Genomic DNA, 15,340 nt, shown 5'->3' on the forward strand with positions numbered 1-15,340 from the left:
AAAGCGTGCAATATTATCCGTAATGGAAAATCATATTTTTAAAAACATATATACGTTAACAGATTCAATTTAAAATGTTTTGACAATGCATCTTGGATGTTATGTTATAGACCAAATATATGTGTATATATATATATATATATATATATTATATTAGTTGAAAAGGTGGGTGTGCAAAATACATTTATTTTATTTCCACAAAAACAAAAATAAAATTGATTACTCTAGACCATTTTTTGACTTTTATTTACATTCAGAATCACTTTTTACATGTGAAACACTTTGTTGTAGGCCAGCAATAAACTGTGGACAACTTTGCCCTTAATAGACATTCAATGAGTGAACGGATGATACGTGAATGGGTGATACGTGGACGAACATGAATGTAAAAATTCCAGAAGTTTTATTAGAGCAAGCTCCACAATAGTTGAACTTGAAGACACAACTCCAACAACAATGTTTGTCTGTGGACGGAGATGAGAATATTTTGATTATGTTGTGCATATAGACTCTAACATAACCAAAAATAAAGAACAAGAGAGATTTCTTAAATTTGTGGATAAGAAATTGAAGCTTGATGTGGTGGATAGAGTAGTAACTCAAACACTAAACATAGATATTAAAAGTGTAACATATTGAAAGACTGTGATATGGATGCCAATGTATCCACAATTTCAAGGATGAACAAATTAATAACTTCAAACCAATAGCTACAACGTACATGTCGAGAAAAAAAAAAGCTTGAGTGATGAAAACAAAGCAAAACAAACCAAAAAGTTAAAACGAGTCATCTCTTCCTCCAATACCCCCGGTCAAAACGAGTCATCTCTTCCTCCACACCATGGATTCCGAGCTCAACATCATCGTGGATGAGCTCGGTGAAGCTGCGGTGGTTCGAGCTCGTCACAGTCCTCCACCATGAGATATGTAGTATGCTGATTTTGAATTTTAATCATAATTTTACTCGTCCACAAATAGTCGTCCATGTTTAACCGTCCACACTTATCTTCCCACACTCATCCACATGTGTCGTTCTATGCTTATATTCTACATGTAGTTATCCATGTTTTTCAAACATCCACATATCAATCATCCATAACACAATCATTGAATACGTGTACGAGTATAGATTTTAAAATATAACAAAAAAAAATATCAAAGCGAATATCAAATTATAGAGAATAAATTAATATAATTTACTATATCAACAAAATTTGCTATATGTATTTTTAATTTAAAAATAAACAAAAACAAAATATTAAGAAGTAGAGTAAACAATAATAAATAAACACACTTTCTCTTTCCTCTTGTCTAAGAAAGATCTCATTTTCTTCTCATTAAGGATAAATATGTATATTCTCTCTGTAAGTCTCATGAGAAAGTGTCTTGCAAGTGCATTGTGGCCTTAGATGTAATTGAAAAGTGATAAAGTGTCTCTTGATGTAAAAAATTCATGAAAATATGATATAAGAAGATTAGAAGAGAAGTTATGTCTCACCTATATTGCTCTCTCCTCTCTTTTCAAATTTTAGTGTCTAAATCCCTAAGCTTTTAAATGGCAAACCCTCCCGCCGCTGCTGCTGCAACCGGAGACCCTCGATGTCGCCTCTCAGCTTCCATGTAAGCACATTACTCTCTTATTATCCATAAGTTGTTCAATATCAGCCGAAATAACTCGTCTAAAAGTTGTGTTTGTTGTTTATAACTGCTAAGCAGTGAAGCAATATGCAAGAGGAGGTTTCGGAGAAATAACAAAAGCGGTGGCAGATCGGATATGGTGAAACCTTTTAATATCCTCAATTTTCCGACACAAGAGAAAAACAGTAGTTGTTGTTGCAGCATGTTTCAGATCGTGAAGGTTCTGTTGTGTATCTTTTTATCGGCTACTCTCTTCACCATCATATATTCCCCTGAAGCTTATCATCATTTTCTTTCCCACTCTTCTAGGTAGGTTTTGTAATTTACATAAGCCATGTTCTTTTTGTAAATGCAACGGCAGCAGTAGCGTTGGCGTCTAGAAAATACACTCTACTTTTGTTGCTTTATACACAAGACATCGGAAATAATTACGCGCCGGTGTTAATATAATAGACGTAGCGACAGTTTCCGAACTATAACTGGCCGCTTAAAGTTCCAGCGTCAGTCGCGTCTCATTGCGGTGACTCTTTTCACTGTTGCGGCAACACTTTTTAAAATCACACCATCCTCCGCCATCGTTTAATTTATTGTCGCTCTAGTAGACGCAACGTCCATTCTCCGAACAAGACTATATTTGATCATTTGACTTATCAAATAAAAAATTGATCATTTATTCTATAAATACCGTTAGACCATCTACAGTGGTTTCAACACCCTCCCCATATTCAACATCCTCTTTTTCTCTTTTTAACATTCCACATCATCTTCTCTCTCTTCCACCTCATTTACTCAACACTCACTTCAATTTACACCTCTACAATGGTTTGTTTTAAAAAATTCAACACCCTACCCCACAACTCTTAATTCATATTTTTGTTTTTTTACAATTAACTTAAAAATAAATAACATAACATTTAATAATATTTATTTTGAATTATTATACTTAGCTTAATTTTTAAATAATACCAAAATCTGTATTAATAAAACAATCAAAATTAAGAACATATTTATTTTTTTAAGTAAGATATTTACCAAATTTTATTTTCGAAAATACGAAATTTATTATTATTAAAACAACTAAAGTTAGGAAACTTTAAATACACACGATACAAACACATATTATTAAGAAATTTTAAACACACATGACACAAACCACACAAAATAAAAATACATTAAAACTCTTAAAGCACATACATATATATATATTTTTAAATTATACATGAAACATTCCAAATTTTGCCCATATGTTTAACTAGATCTGATTGCAATTCATGATGTATAGTTGAATCACGTAATTCAGATCTTGCACGCACATGATTTGCAAATGCTGGTAGTACCTCAGTAGAAAATCGTTGTGGTGTACTCGAACCACTTGCCTCAGATTGATCATAATCGGTCCAATTCTGAGCATATGTATCTCGTTCATCCTCAACAATCATAATATGCAATATGATACATGACCGCATGATGATAGCAAGATCTGATATCTCCCACATGCGAGCTTGTTCTCGAATGATTTTAAACCGAGCCTGTAATATCCCAAATGCGCGCTCGATGTCCTTCCGATACCCTTCTTGATATTTTGCAAATAACTTGTCTGGTTCACTTTGAGGAAGTCGGATTGATTTAACGAAAGTTGGATAAGAAGGATAGAAACCATCAGCTAGATAGTATGCCATGTCATATGGACATTGGTTTACAAAAAGCTTTACTCTTGGAGTATTACCTTGTTCAACTTCATTAAACACCAGTGAACGATCTAGAACATTTACATCGTTTAATGTTCCCGGACATCCAAAAAAGGCATGCCAAATCCATAGATCATGAGATGCAACTGCTTCAAGAATAACCGTGGTGGTTCCCTTATCTCCCCGAGTAAACTGACCTTCCCATGCTGTTGGACAATTTTTTCATTCCCAATACATGCAATCAATACTCCCGATCATCCCTGGAAGCCCCCTCATCTCACTGACATGCAAAATTTTTGCAAGTCATCTTGAGTTTGAGCTCTGAGATACTCTTGCTCATACAACCGTATGATTCCTTTACAGAAATGGCGCACGCACTCCAATGCTGTAGTACCTCCTATTTTGATATATTCATCAATCGCATCAGCAGCAGCACAATACGCTAACATTCGCATGGCATTAGTGCATTTTGCTAATGGAGAAATACCTTCCCTATTTGTTGCGTCAACTCGTTGGGTGAAATAGTTATCAATGCTTGATAGGTCTCCAACGATCCGAAGAAAAATATGTTTTCGCATCTGGAATCGGCGACGAAACATTTGTTCATCATATGTAGGTTGAATGGCAAAGTAGTCATCAATCAACCTTTGATTCACTTCTACATGATCTCTCTTCAAGTATTTTCTCTTGCTACGAGACATATGGTCTTCCTCAATTTTTTTTCGACGCTCTGTACACCGGTGTACGATATACCTCTCTTCAAGCTCACACTGTTTTTTGTACACTTCGATATCGAAAGGAAATTCTGATGGATCCATTGATAATTTTTTGTAAGATGAAATTGTGTTATTGATACATTTACGGGAAAATGTGTTTCCATTTATAAAAAAACTGAGTGGATGAGAATTTTGGACTCCAAGCAAACATTAAATTGGCATAAATAATAGATAACAATTGAATTCTCTTACAAAATCAGAAAGTCACGGATTGCATACCAAAAAAATTTATTAAAGTGAAAAATGACACGCATTATTAAAGTCGAAAAAATAAAAACACATTATTTAAAAAAAAAATACAAACAAACATTACTAAAGATGAAAAAACAAACACGCATTATTAAAAGAAAAAAAACATACATTATTAAAGAAGAAAAATACAAACACATATTACTAATTTCCAAATAGATCGTTTCTCAACTTCTCTAACAGCTGTTTGTTCTTGTCATCGAGATGTTCTTTTCACTTAGCTTCAAGAACATCTTCATTTTTTTGGTTTCAGTCTTTTCTTTCATCAATCGATTTACCTCCTCTTGTGTCTTGGCTATTTTTTCCAATCGTTCCAATTCTTGCTTTTGAATTGTTTGTATTTATTCCACTCTACGTTGACGGTTTCCAAAGTTGCGACTTTGCTTTTCTTTTTGCTTTTTTTTTGCTGCCTCTCTCCCCATTGGATGAGCACTTGATCCTACAGAGTTTGATCCTACGGAGTTCGAATCACTGGCATCACTCTCTCGGGATCTCTTAGATCCACTACTTGTAGAGCCAGTATTTCCTCCTACTTGACTACCATTGCGCGGTTGATCACGAACAGCAAGCCACTCCGACATTAAATTGAAATATTCATTCTTACCACTTGAATATAATTCGTGTGCTTTTGCCATTACATCATTCTGCGACCATCCACTTTGTTGCATACGCCTAGCATTATCGTAAGCGCCACTCCATTTGCTCAATTTTTATTCATATAGTTGAAATGATTTCTGCATGAAGCTCCATCACAGGGAGGATCAAATGAGCAATGCTCATTACAGTACTCAGAAATTTTGCTTCAGTGTGCTTCGCTTTTCTGGTTCCTGCCAACAATGTTTTTTGTTCCATATTTAATCCATCCACTAAGTAGCACCAAGTTTTGATCGGTGGTCCACTTAGAATTCTACGGCGAGCTTGAGCTGATTCATCTGCATTTGCGTCGGGAATGGGTTCACTAGCACCACTTATGCCACCAAGAGCTATTTGGGTAGAAAATTCGGGAAATTCAGTTGCTCTCGGAACATGTGCATCACCCGTTAGAGTAGAAGAAAGTGGAGGTCTTTGAGAAAAATATTGCATCATTGATCCGTAATTTGGTGGACAATTCGGAACAGATGATGACATGAAAAAATTTGGTGAAAACCCATAATTTGGTATACTTTGGGGCTGGTTTAATAGTTGGTTTGAAATTGATAATTGTTGGGATTTTGGAAGTTAAATGGAAAATCAAAAGAGTTTTGGGTGTTAAAAGGATTATTATTGAGATTCATTTAACCAAAAAAAAATTAAAACACTAAAATAGTTGATTATAATGAAAAATGATTTTTTTTGCTGTATCCAAACGAAATGAGAGTAGTATATAGTTATAGATAAAAATCTTGAATATTGATATAATTTAATCTTTTTAAAAATAGTTATATTATAAAATAAATGAGTTTGAATTATTGGATGAGGATAAATATCAAAAGAAATCTATGCAGCCAAAGGGAAGAGAGCATTTAAATATTATCCTGAATTTTGATATAATTTTTATCCCTTTTAAAATATTTATATTATAAAATAAATGAGTTTGAATTATGGGATAATTTGCAAAATACCATATTTAGGATTTAAAATTTGAAAAATACACTGTTTTTATTTTTTTTGAAAACTACACGTTTTTAATGTGAATTTACTTTTTTACCTCAATTTGACATTTCAATAATTAATATATAAATTTTAAATTAATAAAAAAAGTACGAAAACACAGTTTATATAGATTTTAATTTATTTTGTTAACTTTATATAAACACAAGTCACGTCTCGTTTTATACAAAATTTTCATTTTTCTTGAAGCCGAGACTCTTTATTTTTTTTTGAAAACTACACATTCTTTAATGTTAATTTACTTTTTTACCTCAATTTGACATTTCAATAATTAATATATAAATTTTAAATTAATAAAAAAAGTACGAAAACACAGTTTATATAGATTTTAATTTATTTTGTTAACTTTATATAAACACAAGTCACGTCTCGTTTTATACAAAATTTTCATTTTTCTTGAAGCCGAGACTAAGTAAGTTCTTCTAATATGATATTCACATATGTGTTTATTTTGTTTTACTTTGAATATAAAAAAAAAGAACACTTATTATCATTGGTTTCACATTCTTAGTTTCACAAACAAACACAATGGTGTTATCATTTGAAACAAAACAACCGTGTTGTTTTTCCTTCCAAAAATTAAACGAGACTTCCGAAGAAACAAGATTGTCTACCCAAAACATTGTGCAGTTCAAGTGGCTTCTCAATGCAAACAGACGGGATCAGTTCGAAATAATTAACTATTGCAAAATAAAAACTAAAACAGTTATCAAAACCTAGAGTAACCAAAACCATATTTTTCAGAAAAAACGTTTAGAACAGAAAAAAGTTTAGAACATAAAAACATCAAATTCCAAATTCGCAACTTACGGGCACGATTGTGTCATGTACGATGACATCTTGAGCAAGCTTGTTTCCGTGCTTTTTTTGAGCTATTGATTGTTCTCCAAAACATTCACAATTTGAGCAAGCTCTCTGAATATGCCACACACAAGTGTGACTTTGAGTAGTACTGATGACAAATAACCCAGGGTTCAAGAAGACGAGATGCGTCTTGTATTCTTTTTCTTTTCAAAATAATAAAAAATACATTTAAGATATATTAAGAAGATATGAGAAAGATATTGTGTAGTATATTAAACAAAATATTCTCTAACGATCTTTTTAAATTATTATTTTTAAATGGTTTAATAGGAATTGAGAAATATTAAGACTCAGCAATTTGGTAAATTTATATATAAATAAGTGTATTTTTCAAAAAGCTTAAACAAGGATGTATTTTTCAAATTATATTCATACTGAAGTGCATTTATCCAAATTTTCCCTTGAATTATTGGGTAGAGATAAATATCAAAGGAAATTTGTGCATCCAATGGAAAGAGAAAATTTAAATATTATCCTCAATTAAAAAAAAAAAAGGAAAATTGTGTACTCCCGTACGCGTGCGTGCACGCCCCACCCCTTTTCCACCCACTCACGGCGTGACACGTGGCTGTCATGGCCCACAAATTTTTTTCCAAGACCGTTGAATCTTTCTAACACATGTTTAACCCACGTAGATTAACACAGAAATTCAACATTGTCAGTGCATTATCTTCAACTGTTGAAAGTGGGTTTCAACACCCTCATTGTAAATGGCCTTAGTGATCCAAGTAACGTTTAAAAAAATTCTATCAAACGTATTGAAGTTCTGTTTTTGTATATTAACACGACCATATGTGGAAATTAGATGGTTATGGAGAAGACAAGATCCAAGATATGTTTCGGACCTGGAGATAAGTTGGGACGATGTGATCAAAACCATTGAGAGCGTTCAAGAAGGCCTTACGATCGGTGTCTTAAATTTCGGTAGGAAGGAGATCCGACAGTGGAGAGAGGTAGCCAAGACTAAAGACAACGAGGATGATGAAAACGTTGTTGAATTAGATTTAGAGCACGCAGATAAGAACGTGACTTGGGACGCACTCTACCCAGAGTGGATCGATGAGGAGCAAGAAAAATATGTCCATGTTTGTCCTAACCTCCCAAAGATCAAAGTGCCTACAAGAAGACTAGATCTGGTCGTTGTGAAGCTTCCTTGTCTGAAAGAAGGAAACTGGTCAAGATACGTCGCGAGATTGCATCTGCAGATGGCGGCAGCAACGGTGGCAGCTTCGGCGAAAGGGCAGAGGTCACGTGATGTTTGTCTCGAGATGTTTCCCGATGCCGAATCTATTTTGGTGTAAGGATCTCGTGTCTCGGAGAGGCGATGTTTGGTTGTATAAACCTAATCTTAATACCTTGCGAGACAAGCTTCAGCTTCCTATAGGTTCTTGTGAGCTCTCTCTTCCTCTCGGCATGAAAGGTGAAACAAATAATCCATAATTTCTTTTTTTTTTAGATTTGAATATGAATCATGCGAAGTTAATAAAGAAATAACATAAAATATCACTAAAACATTTTTGTAATAAAAAAATAGTATACAATGGGGGAAACTCTCAAAATAGCATCTCTACTATATTAAAAGAACTAAATTGAAGTAATTCTAGGAGTGCCACATAGGAGAAAATATTCCTAACCAATCATTTGTCCATGTAATCAAAGATGTTAAGCTGCTGGGTCACGAATCTGTGATGCGTAATAGGCCCATTTCTTTTATTGACCCATTTGTATTACTTTCCTCTTCCTTACGGCGTCTACAGACCTTCCAAAACTCACCGTCGTCCCATTTCCTCCGTATAACGCCTGCGACGGAAACAATGATGAATCAAAGCTATCCTCCAGACAAATCAGCGTGTAACTCTCCACATCCCTCCTCTTACTCGATGATATTGATGCCTCTTGAAGACCCCTTAATTAATCACTCAAATGAAATATCCCAACTCTCTCCTTTCTGTCTTGAGACTATATGTATATCCCTATCCAACAATCCCATGCTCAGCAAACGCATCCCAGCACTATGGCAAATCAAACGGAAGTCACCACCGTGCAAGCCATTCTCCACTTTTGTTTCACCAGGACCAGGAGATTCCAAGTTGATGTTTAGGCTAATCCATTTCTGGGAAACTTCCATTAATTCCAAAGGAGGCATCCTTATCGAAACCAAGTACGTGACAGTCGATTTCTTTAATCATCATCATTCACAGTAACTTGATCGCTTTGGTTACATAATCGACCGGTGGAGAAAATAGTAGAGACTTAGGCTCAATTATTCATTGACTTTGTCATGGAGAAGAAGATTAGGAGTGGTTATGGGAGTTATAGAAGGTATGTTTTATCTATTGTAACAATGGCAGGAGATTACATTTGATCTGAATACAAGCAGTGTTTTGTTATTGATGATGATCAAGAACCATTGATTTCTCAATTCATAATTGGAGATGAAACTAACTCATCAAGTAATGGCTCTTTCTTCGAAAATATAAAATACAAAAAATTAAAGTTAAGTGTGTTTTTGTTTGTGTTATCATCTACGGATATATTTAACTTTGGATTGTTTATTTTGGAAAGGATTACAAATCTGAAACCTGGTGAGGAACGAGAAGATCCAGAAATGAGGTATGTTGAGTAAATAAAAGTTTATGGTCGGATAACTTAGAGAGAGTGGTTGATGAGAATATGAAGATTGAAGAGAGAACATTGTAAGCAAGTAATTACACTTGAACTTATGTTCACTGACAAATCCCCGTTAAAGCAAACCAAGCTTCAACGCAGATTTATGACATGGTGTTTCTTCGTATGAGTCTATCTCAAGTCATTAATCAGATATTGTAATTAGGTTGGGTGTATTGAAGAATTGAAGCTTTATTCTTTTGTTTTGATTTTTAATAGATAAGATAGTTCTGTTACGATTTGAAGATATCTTTTGTGTTCCTTTCTTAGTGAAATTAAATTTCTATGATTTTTTTCTTCGATTTTAAATTTCACATAAACTGAATCCAAAGTTACATTGTTGTCGGTACAACAGACATATACAAGTACAAACAATGCAATTTACTTTTTAGGTAAGATTTGCACGTGCACAAATAAACATACTTGTTATCTGGTTTATCAGTCACTATTTTCAGTCCAATGTGATCTCTTTTATATAATTAATAGGCAAAACCATATGTGGATACGAAAAGGGTCCTAACGAGGTATCTAATGAATCTAAGATTATAGGAAAACATGGATGAGATGACATGATGAAAAGTTTTGCGGGATCAAAACAAATTCTAAAAATCACATCTATATTATTAAAACTGAAGTACATTTACTGTTTGGAAACTTAGATAGTAGATTAAATAAAAGTTGTTTGGAAACAAGGATAGCAGATTAAATATATTTTTTTATTTACATATTTAGTCACTGTATTTATTTCTCATTTACAGATTCTGTCGTTTGGAAACTTGTATATCTATCTATCTATATTATTAAAACTGAAGTACCTTTTGGTACTATTTGGAAACTTAGATAGTAGATTAAATGAAAGTTGTTTAGAAACAAAGATAGCAGATTAAATATATTTTTTTATTTACATATTTAGTCACTGTATTTATTTCTCATTTACCGATTATGTCGTTTGGAAACTTGGATATCTATATTATTAAAACTGTAGTACCTTTTGGTACTGTTTGGAAACTTAGATAGTAGATTAAATGAAAATTGTTGGGAAACAAGGATAACAGATTAAATATATTTTATTATTTACATATTTATTCACTGTATTTATTTCTCATTTACAGATTATGTCGTTTGGAAACTTGGATAGCAGATTAAATGAGAATTGTTTGGAAACACGGATAGCAGATTAAATATTTTTTTTATTTACACATTTAACCGTTGCATTTATTTCTTATTTACAAATCTGTCACTTCACTTAAAATCAAAAAATTAAATTAATTACAATGAATTGTTATTTCTTTTTGCTGAAAATAAAAACAGAAACCGTAATATATAGTATATATTAATCTGCTACAATACAATTTTCAAGAAAACTAAATATCATAAAATTAATAATAATTCATAAAAACTTACTGTAAAAAATTAAATCATTTTTAAATAAATAAAAAAAAAATCAATAGGTTAATATATGAATATTACAATTACATCAAATTGCATCAAGTTATAAAATTATAAATATCATATTACGTACATATTTATAATATTACGTACATATTTATTAAAAAATATTATCAAACATTTATATTATAATATAACATATTCTACTCAAAATATATTTTACAAAACATAAAAATATAAATGGACATTTTATAAAATCAATGGTTTATAAATTCACATTGAACACAAGTTAAATCTAACATCCGCGCGAGGGCGCGAGTCAAGATCTAGTCCTATATATTAAAATAGAAGTCACAACCTTCATTCATGTGTGATTTTTTAAAAAATGGATCTAATGGACATATTCCTAAAAAGTCATGTAACATTTAATATCAAATCTTATCATTTAAATTTTGGGTTTACCATAAATTTTTATTAGGTTATCAATAAATGAATTTAAAAAATAGATGATCCATTGGATTTTTAGATAGTATAAATTAAATTGACATAATTTAATGTTGTAATATTATACCTCCATATGTTAAATATTTAAATATTTGTCGATGTTAACTTTTAAAACTATAATGATTTATTTTCAAATAAAAAAAATCATATTATCTAACAATAATTAATCTTTACTACCTTAAACCAATGAAAACAAATTTTGAACTATATAGCTTATTTTAAAAATTAAACAAAAACTAAATGTTTAATTATTTACTCGATAATATAAATCTATGAAGCGAAAAATTTAATTTTTTAAAAACTTTCTAAATTTATGAAATGTTACAATATCTTTGAATATGACAATAAGATAATATTTTACTAATATTTATATATATATATTTATGATTTTAATAGTGAAATAATAATCCAAAAATATATATATAGAAGAAGATACAAATAAATGTGAAAGTTTAAAACAATCTATTCATTGAAAAAATATACCGTAAACTTATTATGCTTTAAAAATTGATAGACACATATATTATAATATATACCAATTTAGAATTGAAAACAAAATATTTATATAAAAATAAATGAAAACAAAAACCCACGCGGTTGCGCGGATCGAGATCTAGTATACCTATTTTTTGTATAACTAGGTACTGGAAGTATGAAAAATATTTCAGCATACAAAAACAAATACTGTAAAATTCCGAGATAAAAATTTATATTAATATGCCTATGATCAATAAACAAAACTTTCAACAAAACAAATAATAAAATTTGTATGTATACAAGAGAAAACAAAAAAATATACATTTAATCCTATAAATTAAAAGTCATGAATTTGAATAGTACTCACTCCGTTTCAGAAAGATGTACATTTTAGGTTTTTCACACTTATTAAAAAAATATATCATATTTTAGTTACCAATACATTATTTTCAGTAATCAAATATTCTCCAAAAATTTAACCAATAAAATTTTAATAAACACAATTATGTTTTTAAAATTTACAATTTATAATTAATTTATGCATTGAAAATGTAAAACATGTATCTTTTGGAACAATTCTTTTTTTCTAAAACATAGATCTTTTTGGAATAGAGGGAGTATTGTTTAACATGAAAACTCAAATATTGTAACAACAAAACATATATACACACTCACCAAATATAATACTACGGGGATGATTGGTAAGTGCTGTAGCTTTATATTTTTTGCTGTAGAATTTAATCTGTAGATTTATTTGCTGTAGCTTTTTTTCTGTAGATTTCTAAAGCACTAATTTTTTGCTCAGGAAATAAAACTCTCTACAGCCATATTTTGGTTTTGCAGAGATTTTTTTTGCTGTGAGTTTTTTAGGGAAAGCATAGCTCGATTGGTTGACATATATAGTTGTACATTCAATTTTGGCTGTCCAGAGCATCTACAGCCCCAACCAATCATCCCCTACATTACTATGAACTGAAAACCAAAACTAATCAAACAAATATGTTAACTATGAGTAATAAATCAATCAATTTAATATTGTCCAAAAATTCACAAATAAAATCATAAGCTGATCATATGGTTTATTTTCTTAGCTATATTTTATGTTTTTTGGTATAAAATAATGTAAATCAAACTTTAAATGTTTTATGAAGTTTAAAATTAAAAAAATTATAAGATACTATCACGGAAAAAAAATCTAGTTAATTATAAAAGTTTTTAAAAATATTGTATTTTATATTTGAGTTTGAATTTAGTGATAAAGTTAGAGTTTAATATATTTTATGGGTGGGGTTATGATAAGGATTTATAATTTGGAATAATTTAGTTATTTTACCATTTAGTTAATGTTATTTTAGAAAAAAAAACTTGTGTGCAATTTTTATTATACATTTTTGTGCTGTTTATGTCATTTGCCTAAGTTAATTGGTAAGTTATGTTTTGTTCCATGGACTTTACAGAGAGACCAAGCTTAGGAAACCCTAAAAGAGAAGCTTACGCAACAATTCTTCATTCTGCGGAGCAATCGCGGCGGCTCAGAGCATAAGACAGCCTGGCTCAAATAGAGACCTCGTGATCCTCGTCGATGAGACCGAAGTGGACTCGAAGCCGATGGTTGGCAAATCAGGACGATACAGAGGATTCGAAACCCTAAAGCAGAGAAAGACGCTTACAACGAGTGGAACTACAGCAAGTTCAGACTATGGCAACTCACTGATTACGACAAAGTCATCTTCATAGATGCAGATCTGTTGATCTTGAGAAACATCGATTTCTTGTTCCTGATGCCTGAGATCTCGGCTACGGGCAGGGCCGGTCCTGGCAAAGCCTAACGAAACATTGGCCTTAGGCCCCCAAAAATTTTGGAAAAAATTACATAAAAAAAAGTTCCCAAAAATTTTTTTTTTAGGCCCCCAAATTTACCAAAAAAAAATTTTTAGCTGTAATTTTTAAAAAATCGCCTACAGCCCCCTAAATCTCGGGACCGGCCCTGGTGCCTACGGGAAACAATGGCACTCTGTTTAACTCGGGAGTTATGGTGATCGAGCCTTGCAACTGCACGTTTCAGCTTTTGATGGAACATGTAAACGAGATTGAGTCGTATAACGGTGGAGATCAAGGTTACTTGAACGAGGTGTTCACGTGGTGGCATCGGATTCCGAAACACATGAATTTCTTGAAGCATTTTTGGGTTGGGGATGAAGATGACGTGAAGCGCAAGAAAACGGAGTTGTTTGGAGCAGAGCCTCCTATTCTTTATGTTCTTCATTACCTGGGGATGAAGCCGTGGCTATGTTACCGTGACTATGACTGTAACTTCAACTCCGACATATTCATTGAGTTTGCGACAGATTGAAGGGTCTGTTGTCTCAATTCAGACACAAGGTCGAGCTCTTCTAGGGCCAGGACATATGGGCCACGAATATAAACTAAGGCCATAAAGGCCTAGGCTTTTTCAGCCTTATGATCAGCCCACCCCAGCAGCTTCTTTATCCTATAAATATACCTGAAAGGTGAAGTTGAGGTTAAGGGTTTTGAGGCAAGTTTAGCAGAGCAGATACAACAAATAGAATTAGAGTGGCGGTGAAGATACTCAAAGTTCTGATCAGGTTGTGTTGCTTGGCTGTGTTAGTGTCATATGTCGTTGGTGATATCTCTTCTCTGGTTCCTGTTGAAGTAGAAGAGATTAGACGTTAGAATAGGTTTACGATATAAGCTCAACATATTGTAAACTCTTGTTCTTGACACTAGTGGATATTTGAGAGGGCAGTCTCTCTCAAGACGTACCGAAAAAGGAACTGGGTTACCAAATTGTCTTGTGTCTTTAACTTACAAACAAACAAACGTATCAAGGTCACATTGATCAAAGCTAACTTAGGTGATATAAGTTGGAACAGAGGTTGAAACGTATTTCATTACCTCACACAGATATTGCTCACTGACGATGGTGGATGGTCCACGACGCAATGCCACAGGTATGTTCACTACAGGAAAACGTTTCTATAACAACGAAGATTTACGAGGAAAATATTTTCTCGTAAATTTACATGGCGTTTACAACGAAATTACGACGAGTCCAAAATTCGTCGTAAACTCCATGTAACTTTACGAGGAAACAGTTTCGTCGTAAAGTCAATGTAATTTTACGACGAAAGTACGTGGAAAAAGAAATTCGTCGTAACCGTTACATCGACATTACAACGAAACATGTTACCGTTATATTTAGGTGAAAACGTGTATTCAATGTGCTTTAACTTACCTAAATTCGTTGTAAATTCGTTGTTATATATTCGTTGTTATATTTCACCTATCAAACTCGAAAATTTCTATATATATATGTCATTTCCCACAACTCTCTTCCTCACAACACCGAAACGAAAACAAAAATAAAATCAGAAAAAACATTTCAAAACAAAATCTAAGAAAAAAATGGCCGGTGGC

General features: G+C 32.3%; 1 protein-coding gene across 1 annotated transcript in view; it reads left to right on the forward strand.

The window, feature by feature from the left end:
- Positions 1 to 1,555: 1,555 nt before the first annotated feature.
- LOC106293992 (UDP-glucuronate:xylan alpha-glucuronosyltransferase 1) overlaps positions 1,556 to 15,340 on the forward strand; it is a 20,858-nt gene continuing 7,073 nt past the window's right edge. Inside the window, 9 exon segments of the mRNA XM_013729617.1 lie at positions 1,556 to 1,620; positions 1,717 to 1,947; positions 7,671 to 8,105; positions 8,107 to 8,285; positions 13,360 to 13,410; positions 13,413 to 13,487; positions 13,490 to 13,699; positions 13,897 to 14,262; positions 14,828 to 14,874. Coding sequence (XP_013585071.1) covers positions 1,556 to 1,620; positions 1,717 to 1,947; positions 7,671 to 8,105; positions 8,107 to 8,285; positions 13,360 to 13,410; positions 13,413 to 13,487; positions 13,490 to 13,699; positions 13,897 to 14,262; positions 14,828 to 14,874 — 1,659 coding nt within the window.

This window comes from Brassica oleracea, chromosome C5 (assembly GCF_000695525.1).
Source record: "Brassica oleracea var. oleracea cultivar TO1000 chromosome C5, BOL, whole genome shotgun sequence".
Classification (NCBI taxonomy): domain Eukaryota; kingdom Viridiplantae; phylum Streptophyta; class Magnoliopsida; order Brassicales; family Brassicaceae; genus Brassica; species Brassica oleracea.